This window comes from Equus przewalskii, chromosome 5 (genome assembly GCF_037783145.1).
Source record: "Equus przewalskii isolate Varuska chromosome 5, EquPr2, whole genome shotgun sequence".
In the NCBI taxonomy this organism is placed as follows: Eukaryota; Metazoa; Chordata; class Mammalia; order Perissodactyla; family Equidae; genus Equus; species Equus przewalskii.
Window position 1 is genome coordinate 24,005,088 of NC_091835.1, and position 12,209 is coordinate 24,017,296.

A 12,209-nucleotide genomic window follows, 5' to 3' on the forward strand; every position below is an offset into this window, starting at 1 on the left:
AGTTTCTACTTCCCCCCAGTCTTTTATAGTCATCTCACCCTTAAAAGAGAGGAGAGTTTCCAGGAATGGGTAGAGAGGGAGGAAAAGAAAGGGTAGATGTGACTTTTCTCTGTCCGTTCTGAGTTATACAGGACAAGAAGGGGTGGCAGGACAGCAGCCAGGTATGTCCTGAGGGGAGAGCCCCTCTACTAGGAGTGGGGATATGTGGAAGGGGAGCCACAGGGACTCAATAAATGCCCCAGTTGCTTCTACAACATGGGCCTGAGTTGGTTTCAGGGGTGTACGTCACAAGTGCCCACATGAGGCTGCCAGCCGTGGCTTCACCTCAAGGCTTTTCTGCAGAGGTGTCCATGGGACACCTGTGGTTTCTTCATGTGGCCTGGTCTTTTTATCAGAAGTAGTCAGAACTGTTGGCTAGTGTTCATTTAGTAGTAAACAGCTACTGACTTTGCCTTCATTTTTTGACTGAGTAATGAAACAGTTCCACGCGATTGTAGCCTTTGCCCTATCCTGTGGCAGATCAATACTGCCCAGGAGAGTGCTCACCCGGTACTGGGTTCAGGGCCACTGTGTTCCCAGCCTGCACTTCAGCCCGGGTCTCAGCACAAACGCGTGGTCATCTGGCCGAGGCCCATCTTCTCTGGTGACCGTGTCCTCCTCCTCTCAGGCTGACAGTCTTACCAGAGCAAGCCCTTCAGTTGTTTGTGAAGCTCAGAGAACTGCCTGCACATTGCTCGGGCTATCTTTCTCTCTCTTCCTCTCTCCCTCTCTCTCAAGAGTAAAATTTTTTCACACACATCAGCTTTGGCTCAGTCATGTGTAGATTATAAAGGTTGTCCTAATTAAAACCACTTGTAAGTCTAAGTCAGTGCCTAGTGAGCAAGAAGCAATGGCTGGTAATGGAGAGGCTGCATTGGATGCTGTCCCTCAGGTCACAGGGGTGAGCCTGAGCAAGACTGGACATGTGTGCCAGGCTCTCTCTCCCGATAATCTTTCACAGATTAACTCCCTAGGCCCTGCCTTTTAAAATGACTTCTACAGAAAACTAACCTCATCCGTTACCCATTGACTTAGGGTTCATCTCTTAGCGTCTCTCCTCATTCCTGTTCCCCAGCTCTTGGGGTAGACAGGAGGCACATTGCAGCACCCCTACTCTTAGAGGACCCTGAGACCCAGAGAGACGTGCAGGTGACTGCACCAGGCCGGGGCCAGGTCTAGTTCTGCACATGTCCACACCTCGTGGAGACAGCTGCAAACTGTGTTGTGGTGTGTTCATCGCTCTTTGTGGCCAGAAAGGACTGTTGGGTGTTGGGTGTCACCAACTAGGCACTTCGGGGGAGGAAGACAGGGAAGGAGTTTGGGGCCCTGTCCCAGAATCAGGGGGCACTGCAGACTTGATGCAGTCATGACCGTGGCTCCTCACGAGGTGTGGTCCCTGCCTCTGTGGGCAGCCTGGCCTGTCCTCCTCTCGCCACGCCCTGGACATGTCCTGCCCCTTGGAACTTAGCTTCTGTACAGGCAGTCTGTCTACCTGGAGGGTGTCCTTCCTGCCATGCCTCCACCTGGCAGGCCCCCCCCCCCGCCCCCCGTGAAGCTTCCTCTCTGGGTGGGTCCTCTGTGGGAACACTTCTGTGGAGTTCTGCTGGCACGCCCGTCTTTCTGACCCCTGCAGTAGACCAAGAGCTTGAGTTCACTCCCAGCTCTGGCCTCAGGCCCAGCTCACGCCAAAAGGACACGGATGGATGGATGGATGGATGAAGGGGTGCATGTGACTGGAGAGGGACAGATGGATGGATGGGAGAAAGCAGAGAGGGGCCACTAAAATTGCCAACTAGCAGAGAGTATTGTATGAGAATGAGTTCAGGCCTAAAAACGACAAGGCTCTTGAGGTGACGAAGAGGAAGGCTGAGAAGGATGTGTGATGGAGTCACAGATCACAAGTCCACAGAGAACAGTGCTGGTCTCAGTTGTATCATAATGAAAGTTTCTGATCTTTGAATGTTAGAAAATGTTAGTCTCCCTTGATTTTTGGAGAAACTAGAACAAAATTATTAAGAAGACTGAGTGGGACAGTGAGTAATTAGCTTATCTATGATCCCCAAGGGGCCATAGAGGCAAAAACGACAGCTTGTGTTTCACAGAGGACTTTGCGCAAGTCTGAACGGTATTCAGTAGTGACAGGTGACGGCTGGTGTAGGGTGAGGCCCTCCTGTGCCGCGCCGCCCGGGGGCTCAGTCACGCATGGGGTTGCGCTCGTGGGGCCCTGGGCTTCCCGCGAGGGCAGTTTATGTTTCCTGGGATTTTGTGTTCACCACCTGTGACTGCTCGTCTCTGAACTTCCCAGGGTTTGTGGTTATATTGAAGAGTTGTTTTAATTTTCTGTCTTGGGAAAAACAGTGTGTGCTACAGATGAATTTTGATATGGCACAATATGTGTTTCGAGGTCCTGAATCTAAAAGACTTAAGGGCACAGGAGCCTGAAACTTATTTTCTTCTTTCTTTCTCATTTCAGGATGTTGTGTGGGGATTAAACTCTTTGTTTACTGTAAGTATATTGACCAAAATCCCAAGTTTTTCTTGCTTCCCGACTGCTGGTTTTAAACAGCACATAAAGGATAACAGGGAGATTAAAAACAGCACCATGTGCACACTGACCCCCTCTTTTCTCTGGCACTTGTGAGAGTCAGAAGAACAGTGAGGTGGGAACGGAGAGGGCTTTGAGTGCGCATGGGGAGGTGGTCGGGGAGGAGCAGAGCATCCCCACTCCTGCCCTGCTGGGGTGGTCACCCGCATCCTGGGAGCGTGGGGCCGGTGCCACTGCTGTAGTCCTTCACGTGGGGCAGCCGTTCCTCTGGGAGCGTCTGGCCCAGCCCCGTGCCGTGCCCGCTCCCACCAGCAGCCCAGCAGGCAGCCTCTTCGCTCCCAGGTGAGCTGCTTTGGGTGAAGGAGTCTGTGGTGATCTGGCCTGAGGCTTTTCACAAACCCCGAGCCTTAGAGTTGTTCTCTTCTCAGTGACGAGCTGCCGAAGGTTGCTGTCCTCAGAAAACAGCACATTGCAGGCAGGGTTGGAGGGCAGGAGAGGCGTGGGGAGAAGTAAAAAGTGCCCAGCTGAAGCTGGCATTTGGATTTTTTACATAATATTTGTTCCTGCAAGTTTTTACTTTTTGACCATAAAAGAACTTTAAAGGAAATAAGCGTCAGGGATCTATCTCTGACAAAAAAGCTATGCTGCTTTTGGTAAAAACCTAAGGTCCCTCCATGAAAAGGAGCCTATCCTGGGCAGCCCATAGGACGGCGGGCTGTTGGAGGGGCAGCTTCCCGGCCCCAGCAGATGCACAGGTAGGAGGGGTGTGGTGCTCCCACCTGAGGCCCAAGGACACTGGCCTGGTGGCACGGCCCTGCGTTCAATCGGGTTCCAGACGTCATACCTTCTGGGCTCTGAGTTTGATGTTTATGACTGTGAGTTAGAAGAGAAAGAGAAAATCCAGCTACAGTCAGAATAGACACCATAGACTTATTAGAAAGTCATTCATCACAAAATAAAGGAGGGAAATGAATTTTTAAGGAAAAAAGAATGGGATTTCTATTTGGAAATATTCATAATGAGTGGTTTTTCACTCTCCAGTTATCAAAAATAGCATTAGAAATTAATGTGATTGCTATTTCTTCCATTTTCACCAAACTTTGGACAATTATATGTAAGCTGACTTCTTTCAGTCAACCATTAATCACCATTTTGAAAAAGCTACTCACATGTTCAGTACTCTTATATCAAAAGAACTTTAGTTCTTAATGGAATTTCTCAACTCTCTAGGTCATTTTAGCATTCACTGATTAGATTTCTGTTGTCTGGTTCCGTAAATGAAGACTTGTAACAACAGAAAACAGATTATTTCTTTTGTTTACTTTGAGTTTCTCTCTTTTTAAGGACCTTTTGAATTTTGATGATCCACTGAATATTGAAGCTGCAGAACATCATTTACGGGACAAGGTAAGCTAGTAACAGGAATGTTCCAGGTGGATGTGTTTGGTAAAAAGATAATTATTGTCTTTTGATAAGATAAGTATGAAACTGAGAATGTGGGGCCCAGGACTGGGGTGTAAAGCAATTTATAAACAGTATGTTATAACACATGCGAGTGGTCTCAGGAAAGTGTTTGACCCAAGGTCAGTCAGGAGGGGTTTTATTGGATGTGATTTCCTAGTAGAATTCACTATGAATTCAGGCAACTGTTACTGCACCTTATTAACAATCCAGGAAGACAGAAGGGAGAATGAATAGTTGTCACACCCTCCAGCGCCCTCCTGGCCCCCAGCTGGCTACATCACCTTTCGATGGGCTTGTAGGCAGGCATGCCTGTTTGCTTTTGTCCCCAAATAATAGGATGATATTTATGACCTCCTAACAATTCTCCTTTATTTTTAACTTTTTTCCTTTAAATTAATGCATAAACTATCACTCAGTCATTTTAGGAGCTGTTTAATAGTCCATAAAGTGGCTCTACCCTACCTTTTTTTTTTTTTAAAGATTTTATTTTTTTCCTTTTTCTCCCCAAAGCCCCCCGGTACATAGTTGTGTATTCTTCGTTGTGGGTTCTTCTAGTTGTGGCATGTGGGACGCTGCCTCAGCGTGGTCCGACGAGCAGTGCCATGTCCGCGCCCAGGATTCGAACTAACGAAACACTGGGCCGCCTGCAGCGGAGCGCGCGAACTTAACCACTCGGCCACGGGGCTAGCCCCTACCCTACCTTTTTCAACCATTCTCTTATTGGTGGGCACTCAGGGTTTCCGCACGGGGTTTTTATCTGACTACAAACAGTAATACAATAAATGTTCCCTGTACACACATCTGTACAACGTGCATAGAAAGGCATCGGATCTGGAGCAGGAGGCTGGGAGACGGCCTGTGTGCCTGGACAAGGCTGATAGAGGTTGTTCAGCCTCGCCTGGGGCCAAGCTAGGTAGCTAGTTAGGCCCAAGCAGGCGCCACTACCGTGCTGACTTGGTTTAGTCAGAAAACCTCGTGTTTCATTTTCTGAACCAGATTCCCTGCGAATCCTCACCAACCCCAGCAGTCAGCCACCAACACTGTTGGATTGGCTGACATTGCTCTGAACATATCAAGTTCTAAAAGCCATCAGGTTCATTCTAAATACTGTACTGAACGTTTGGAGTAAGTGCGTCTGTTTCTGTAAGACCTGCTGTGCCCCAGGTGTGCAGGGTGTTTTAAATGTGTGTGACAGAGGAACAGGGGTGCTGCCTCAGCAGGACCCCAAGGAGTGGGCAGGAGTGCCACTGCCGGAGACCTGAGAGCCACGGCAGCCAGCCCGTGTCCTGTGTCACATGCCCCGCAGGGCACAGGAAGTCGTGAGCGGGACTGGAGGGTCAGTAGGTGCTTTTGGTCAGGCAGAGGCGGCTGGCTGTGAGCCCAGCGCCCTGCTGGGGAGGTCAGGAGACAGTAGAGGCCGTGGGGAGAAGTGCCCGTGGCGTGAGACGGCCCTGGGCGGCCCCTCGGCCTATTCTCAGGGCTCACTGCCTGCAGCAGCCAGCCCTCCGCACCACCTCTGGGCTCCCTGGCCGCGGGTGCTGCGCTGGGTTGCGCAGGACCTTGGTTTGTCCACTGCGCTGACAAGCCCTGCAGGCATGCCCCGGGGCCCCCACCTTTTCAGGGGGCTCTGTTCATGTCGTAACTCCACCTGTCACAGTCACGGACAAGGACACCCCCACTCAGCTCTGTGACTGTTGGCCGCCCTTGTGGACTAAGCTTGTCGGGGAAGGAAAGCAATGACAATGGGGAACACGCCTCCAGAGCCAGCTGGAGAAAGAGGTTACAAGTCGTCTTTTTCTTGGAAGGTTGCTTCCTACTCTGTATGAAATAAGGGGAAGACTTGCAGTTTATAAACTTATAGCCCCAGTAAGATGGGCCTGAAGTCCTCCGTACAGCGACAGCCCCACGTGAATTCTAGGATGAGTCCTGAGCAGTTACTGCGCTCTCTGCTGCTTTGTGTATTCGTTATTCATCCCAAGTTTGGCCGGTGGCCACTCAAGTGCCGTGTGAGGTGCCCACTGCTCAGGATAGATGAGTGGACAGATGGTCCCTGTCCCTGTGGAGTGGACATGCGACTGGGAGGAGGCGGAGCACTGATGAGCAAACATCACATGAGAGGGGGTCTGGGGGTCAGGGCGTGCGTGGGGTGAGGGGCGATGGGTGTTACTATTTTATGTCGGGTACTCAGGGCCTTTAGGATGTGAACCAAGTGGGGAAGCGTATTCCAGAGAGTAATGGCAGCCAATGCAAAGGTCCTGAGGCGGGAGTGTGCTGGGGTATTCAAAGAAGAGTACAGAGGCCAGCCTCACTAGAGCAGGCAGCAGGACAGCAGGGACATGATAGTAGCAGCAACCCTGAGGGCCCTCGCAGGTGCCAGGCACTGTCCCAGGCACTTCCCTGAGGGCATTTCTTCCCCTAACAACTCCACGAGGCAGGGACTCTTGTTATCCCTGATTTGTTGCTGAGGAAGCAGAGACACCAAGAAGGTGAGAGGCTCACCAGGAAGGGGTGGAGCCAAAGATTTGAACCCAGGCATTCTGGCTTCAGAGTTCAGGGTTTTCACTCTGGTCCTGCTCTGCGGGCCCCTAGGCAGAGTGAAAGGTGGGAGGCAGCAGAGGTCCGAGCATGAAGGGCCTTCTGGAGGCCATGGACTCTGGGCCTTGTCCTGGGTGAGGTGATGAGAGCAAAGGGAGTTAGACTAAGAAGCAGAGGCACCTTTGGTCTGAGGGCAGGATGGGGGTGGGGGTGTCTGCGGGGTCTTCACATCCTGTGAGCCTTGGCTGTGGCTCCTTAGGACTGATGGTGTTGTGGGCTTCAGGATACCGTGGAAATGGCCTTGGGAGAGTTTTTGCTAGAGGCAAGTCAGGGCATCTGTGCAGCCTGTCTTTGCTGCAGGCTGTGTGGGAGCCTCTGAACGCAGTCCTGTCAACAAGTGCAGGCACTGGCAGTCAGGACCACCTAGTGTGCGATTGTAGCTCTCCACTGTCTCACCTGAGACCATGAGCAAGTCACTGAACCATTTCCAGAACTTGAAAACTAGGGACCCACCCTGACCTTGAAAGGGTCACTGTGCTAATTAAGTGTGGCAGAAGAGCAGGCCAGCTCAGTGCTCCACTGCCTTCTAAGTGTGTCCCTTGGAATAGACGCAGCTCCAGGCAGCAGCTTGCCACAAGAGGGTGCACGTCAGCACCCACCAAGAGCTGTGCTGTGCTCCCTGAATAGTGGGGGTCACATGGCCTTGTGCCTGTCACTTGATGGGACGGAAGCAGAGTGACCTCACAGGACATCAGTGACCTGGCAGCTGTGTTGTAGGAGTAAGAGGGTCAAGAGGCTGCCTGTTAGATCACACAGTGTCCTGCCACTAAATGTGGGCATTCTGAGGTGGGTGGGGTCCCCTTGCCCAGTCCTGCAAGGCCAGAGAATTTTGCTTCTAACTTTGAGAGAGAACAGACGTGGCTGCTGGCTCAGATCTGAGGTGGCTTTCCCTCCTGCCCATCCTGGCCTGGGAGATCCCCAGATCCAGACCTGAGAGTCAGTCCAGGCTCCCAGAAGGCCTCTGCTCAATGCGCAAGGAGGGAGCTCTACTCTGAGCCCACCCCTCCTCTCGGGCAGGTAGTCAGCCTGATGGTGGGCTGCACTTGGGCCATGAAGAGTGGGCACATTTTAAATAGGCAGCAAGGCAGCAGAGAAGTCATTCTGGGAAGACAGATGTGGACACAAGGGTCTTTCTGAGAGCAGCAGCCATAGCTCATACCCATTTGTGGTCAAGAGTCCTGGCTTGACTCATCGTGACCTTGACCACACTCGTGGGCCTCACTCTCCCCATCTGCAAAATGAAGGGTCTTTGATCCCTTACTCTTAGAGCTTCTGTGGTTGTGTCCCCACCTCAGCACCCCGGCACAGTGCCTCGCACACAGTGGGCACGCAGAGTGGTGGGAAACAGCGTGCAGCTCCGTAGGTCTCTGATGACCCTGCCGCCTTGGTGACTGGAGGGTGGAGGGCAAGCCCTACACATGCTCTCGAGAGCTCCAGCAGGTCCTCAGCTCAGGTGGGTCTGACGTGCTCCTGAACTTTCGCTTCCCCTCACTAACTCGCTCCCCCTCTTCTCCCTTCTCTCCTGATCCCTCGCTCCACAGGAGGACTTCCGGAATAAAGTTGAAGACTACATTAAGCGTTACGCCAGATGATAGGAGGAGAAGACCGCAGGGCCGTGGACTGTGTGTTCTAAATCTGTCTCAGCTTAAACCAAGAGGGAGCCCTCCTCCCCAGTCCTCACGCTCCCTCTCAGTCCCACTGGGTCGTCCAAGTCCTGTGACATGTTGTCCTGAGGAAGAACCTCTTCACGACCGCCCATTGTAGACGGAGAGATCCACATAAATACAGCAAGAAAATGTGTTTGGGGTTCTAAAGAGTTGTCTGCTTACCTTAACATGTTTACTTTTTGAAACTGTACTGTATAGGCTATTGATGAGAAGTTGTAATGAACTCAGAGTTAAGGCTAGAGCTTGCTTCTTCCCTTGTCCCAAACAAGATTACTTCCCTGCACAAGTGATGCTAATGACGTGCTCAGTGTAGCTCGCAGATTGGCGGCAAGAAACCCGCTACAAACTGTGATTGGATGCAAATTCTCTTAGCTCCTCCACGAATGGTGGCCCTGCCTAGGTGTCGTGAAGCTTCCCAGAATGCATAGAGTCATTCACTGTAGATCTCTTACTGAAATGCGTATTTTATTTAATGTAAGTATATTTTGGAACAGATTTGTAATTTGTACAATTTAATGCTTTAATTATTTTTTTCTATTCTCATTTAGTTTGTATTTTCATTGTATAGAGCAGACAGAAAGATGTTGGGTGAAGCAACTATTGAAGAGAAATACAAAGAAAATATGAAAGACACATTATTCATTGTGTCCAAATGCAGCGAGAATTTGGCTTTTAAAAATCAGCTCTTTTGCTTTCGGGTCCAGATGGGGCAAGGAAGTTTTGGAACCCTTTGAAGCTAGATCTGGATGATTTAAAAAAAAAAAAACAGGGAGACCTTTCTCACATGCTGCCCAGAGGAAACTGGCTGGAGCCCAGAGCAGCCCGGGGCCTTGGGTTTCTGCAGAGGCCATGTACCCATGGCCAGTAGCAATGCCTATGTAGCTCCTTATCAGAGAGCCAGACCCTCGTGCCTGAGGGACAGAAGCGATACCTCTGAAAGCAACCTACACAGCATCTGCTGCCACTGAGACCATATCTGTGGCCTCTGAGTTTGCTGTGGTTCCGGGCCCAGAATGGGGCCTGAGTCTCCTAGGCCTCAGAGGGCCGGGAATCAGCAGCAGCCTATAGCCATACTTGGTCAGGTCAGTGCGCTTTAGAGTAAGAACACCGAAGAGGCACATGGATTTACTCCAGCATTTAGACATCTGAACCAGCGAAATCAAATGCAAGATACATGTTTGTCTGTCTCCCCTGCTGCCTGCCGAGCACGTTCCAGTTTAACTGACAGCCTCTTAGACCTGGACTCCCCCCAGCTGCCGTCTACCTGGTCTGATTTATTTTTCTTAATTGATAATGTAACCTCTGATGATGAGATCAGTTTGTCCTTAGAGATCAGAAGAGCAGTAATGTAGGCCATGCTTCCCATTTGTAGTCAGGAATTATGCCCATCAGACTTGAGGGTGGCCTCGGCTAATGGGCCACACCTCTGGTGCTCTGAGCAGGAAGGGTGGGGCTGGATTAAGGGCATGGTGGCATCTCAGCAGCTCAGGGCCTGTCAGGGAAGCACAGTAATCCCTGCCCCCTGAGGCCTGGGAGAGCCGCTGCAGTTTACACACTTACTCAGAGCTCTGCCCAGTGTCACAGGAATTCGCCAGCCGGGCACTGAGTCATCCTCTGCTAGGGGGTCAGGAGACCAGCAGCTGGTCTGCCCACATGCCTGATTTCTGCCCCTGTGACCCAGGGCATGCAGCTCCCTGCCTTATGCCAAACCCAGGCTCGAGTCATGACACATCTCACAGCTGGTGGTGCAGATGGAGGTGGAAGAAATGATACTGGCGCCTGTAGTTAAAAGGAAACGTGCATAATGTAGGTAAAAGACTGTGCCCTCTGGACCAGATGAAAGGATAATATGTTGTTAATTCTGACCTCAACGTATTTGCACAATAGAAAAATACTTTGCTTATCAGGGATCAAGTAATTCTTCAAAAATGACATTTCCACATAATGGGATCATCCCTTTCTGTCCAGTGGGAACCCCTCAGGGGGATTTTGTCACCCCCTCCCCAGCCCCATCTTGTTAAGGAGCACACCCAGCTTGGCCCATCACATTGAGCAGCTGGTACTGTGCTGGCTACTTGGCCGGTGGGGCCCAAGGCACCATTGGTGGCTGTGGGACTCTGATTTCCAGGCTTTTGGTTTTTTGGAGTCTCCTCCCCACTCTCAGGCCAAAGTAACATTTGTGGCTGCCATCCTTGTGCCCCACCAGTCTGGTGATAGTTGATGATTGCGTCTGCCAGAGGGTGGGAATGCGGAGCCTCTGGCCAAAGAGGCCAGCCCTGGAGTCAACAGGAGTGAGGCAGGCCCTGGGGACATGAAGCTCCTGGACAGCCCTGACATTCAGTTGGGTCCCCATGACTCTACTGCTGAGAATTTGATATGTCAGCTGCATGTTTTCCAAGTAGACTTAGAAGGAAACAGTTCCAAGGTAGGCCTCTCAGAAGGAACAGGCTCCCCTGCCCGCGTTACCTTCCCTCAAACGCATACCTGAAAGTTACCTCCCTGTGCAGTCTTCCTAATGGTCCGGGGCGAGCGACCGGCTCAGACGCTGAGCACTGTATCCCAGCTGTGTCCCCTCCTTTTTCCCTGCAGCCCTGGTCCTCGCTCCTCATCTGTGTTGTTTGCACCCACTTTATTTGAATTGTTGCAGAGCACCGGCTTCACAAGATGCCCTGCTCTGCCCACCCTCATCTTCAAGCTCTGAAAGCCTTAGAGGGCTGCTTATACGGTTTCCACCAGCTACAGACTAACCCAGGTTGTGCTCCTGCTAGAGAAATCACTGCCATACATAAGCTCTTGTGAAAACTTAATCGAGGGCTGGTTCAGACTGTTCGCAGTAGCTAAAACATTCTGAATGTACAGTCTTTAAAAGGAGCGTGTACTTAGTATTTGCCAGTTTCAGCGTTTCAAAGTGTCCATGCATATTTGCCTCTGTACTTAGTTACATTCCAGGGACTCACACACTTGTCTGGAAAGACGTCATGGGTGCAGAAGGCAACAGCTTCCTTCCCCAAGCCTTGGCCACAGCCAGGCCAGTCCCAGCAGAGTCCCCAGCCCACTCGTGGGCCACCTGGTGGCAGAGCCAGCGTATCTTTTTCTTAGGGCAGTGGAAACAGATTGAACAGCCCTGCTGCTGGGGTCTGGAGCTTGGCCGAAAGCCCCAGAGGGCAGACTCCCAGACAGTGGTGCTGGCCAAGGTGTGTTACACGTCCTCTGGGGCCAGACCCCGCGGTTCCCAGGGTTGCTGTGTTGTCCACCCCCACTTCTTTAGAGAACTGCTGTGAAAAAAATCACAAATTCCTGTTAACATCAGACTTTTTGCTGATTTGATTATCAAATCAAGCAGAATTTTTTTCACATAAAAATTCCAGCAAGACATTAGCCACCAATTGCAGTCTTGAATAGGACACTTCTTTCCCAGCTAGTGCAGTCTATTCCAGGATTGCTTCCATTTTCATCCACTTAAGAATGTTTAATCTTGGAAAGTCAGGTTTGCTACAAGTTCATTGTTCTGGATATAATAAAATGTGTCTAGTGACATGCTAACATATAGTCTTAGTAAAATAACATTTTACTTTTCCTTTGCTAAAGAACTCAGAAAATAAAAACCATCACACCCTTCTTTTCTCCCTCCCATAGCCCTGCCTCAGACAAACCCAGCAGCCCTGAGGGCATAATCCAGAGGAATCCTCATTGCCCAGTGAACCAAAATTAATTCATTGAAAGAACTGTGGTTTGAAAAACGTTCTTCAAAAAACCCAGTGATAGAGGCGTTTGGGGACTTTGCAACGTGAAGAATGTCTGTTTATTCAGGTTCAGCTGTATAAAGAACTGAATTATTATAATCTCTTTTTTAAAAATCCATTTTAGGGTTTGTTCATTTTCATTGCTAAATTCACTGA

At 50.6% G+C, this 12,209-nt stretch overlaps 1 protein-coding gene and 1 long non-coding RNA gene across 3 annotated transcripts in view; one reads left to right on the top strand and one right to left on the bottom strand.

The window, feature by feature from the left end:
- Window positions 1–8,948, top strand: part of UBE2F (ubiquitin conjugating enzyme E2 F (putative)) — a 56,592-nt gene extending 47,644 nt beyond the window's left edge. For both annotated transcript variants that reach the window (XM_070618683.1, XM_070618684.1), the window contains 3 exons: window positions 2,513–2,545; window positions 3,929–3,991; window positions 8,185–8,948. In XM_070618683.1, the coding sequence (XP_070474784.1) occupies window positions 2,513–2,545; window positions 3,929–3,991; window positions 8,185–8,235 (147 nt within the window). In that variant the 3' untranslated portion in view covers window positions 8,236–8,948. The remainder of the gene's footprint in view (window positions 1–2,512; window positions 2,546–3,928; window positions 3,992–8,184) is intronic.
- The window catches only part of LOC139083291 (uncharacterized), a 39,585-nt gene that overhangs the window by 16,997 nt on the left and 10,379 nt on the right, over window positions 1–12,209 (bottom strand). The gene's annotated exons all lie outside the window — the stretch shown is intronic.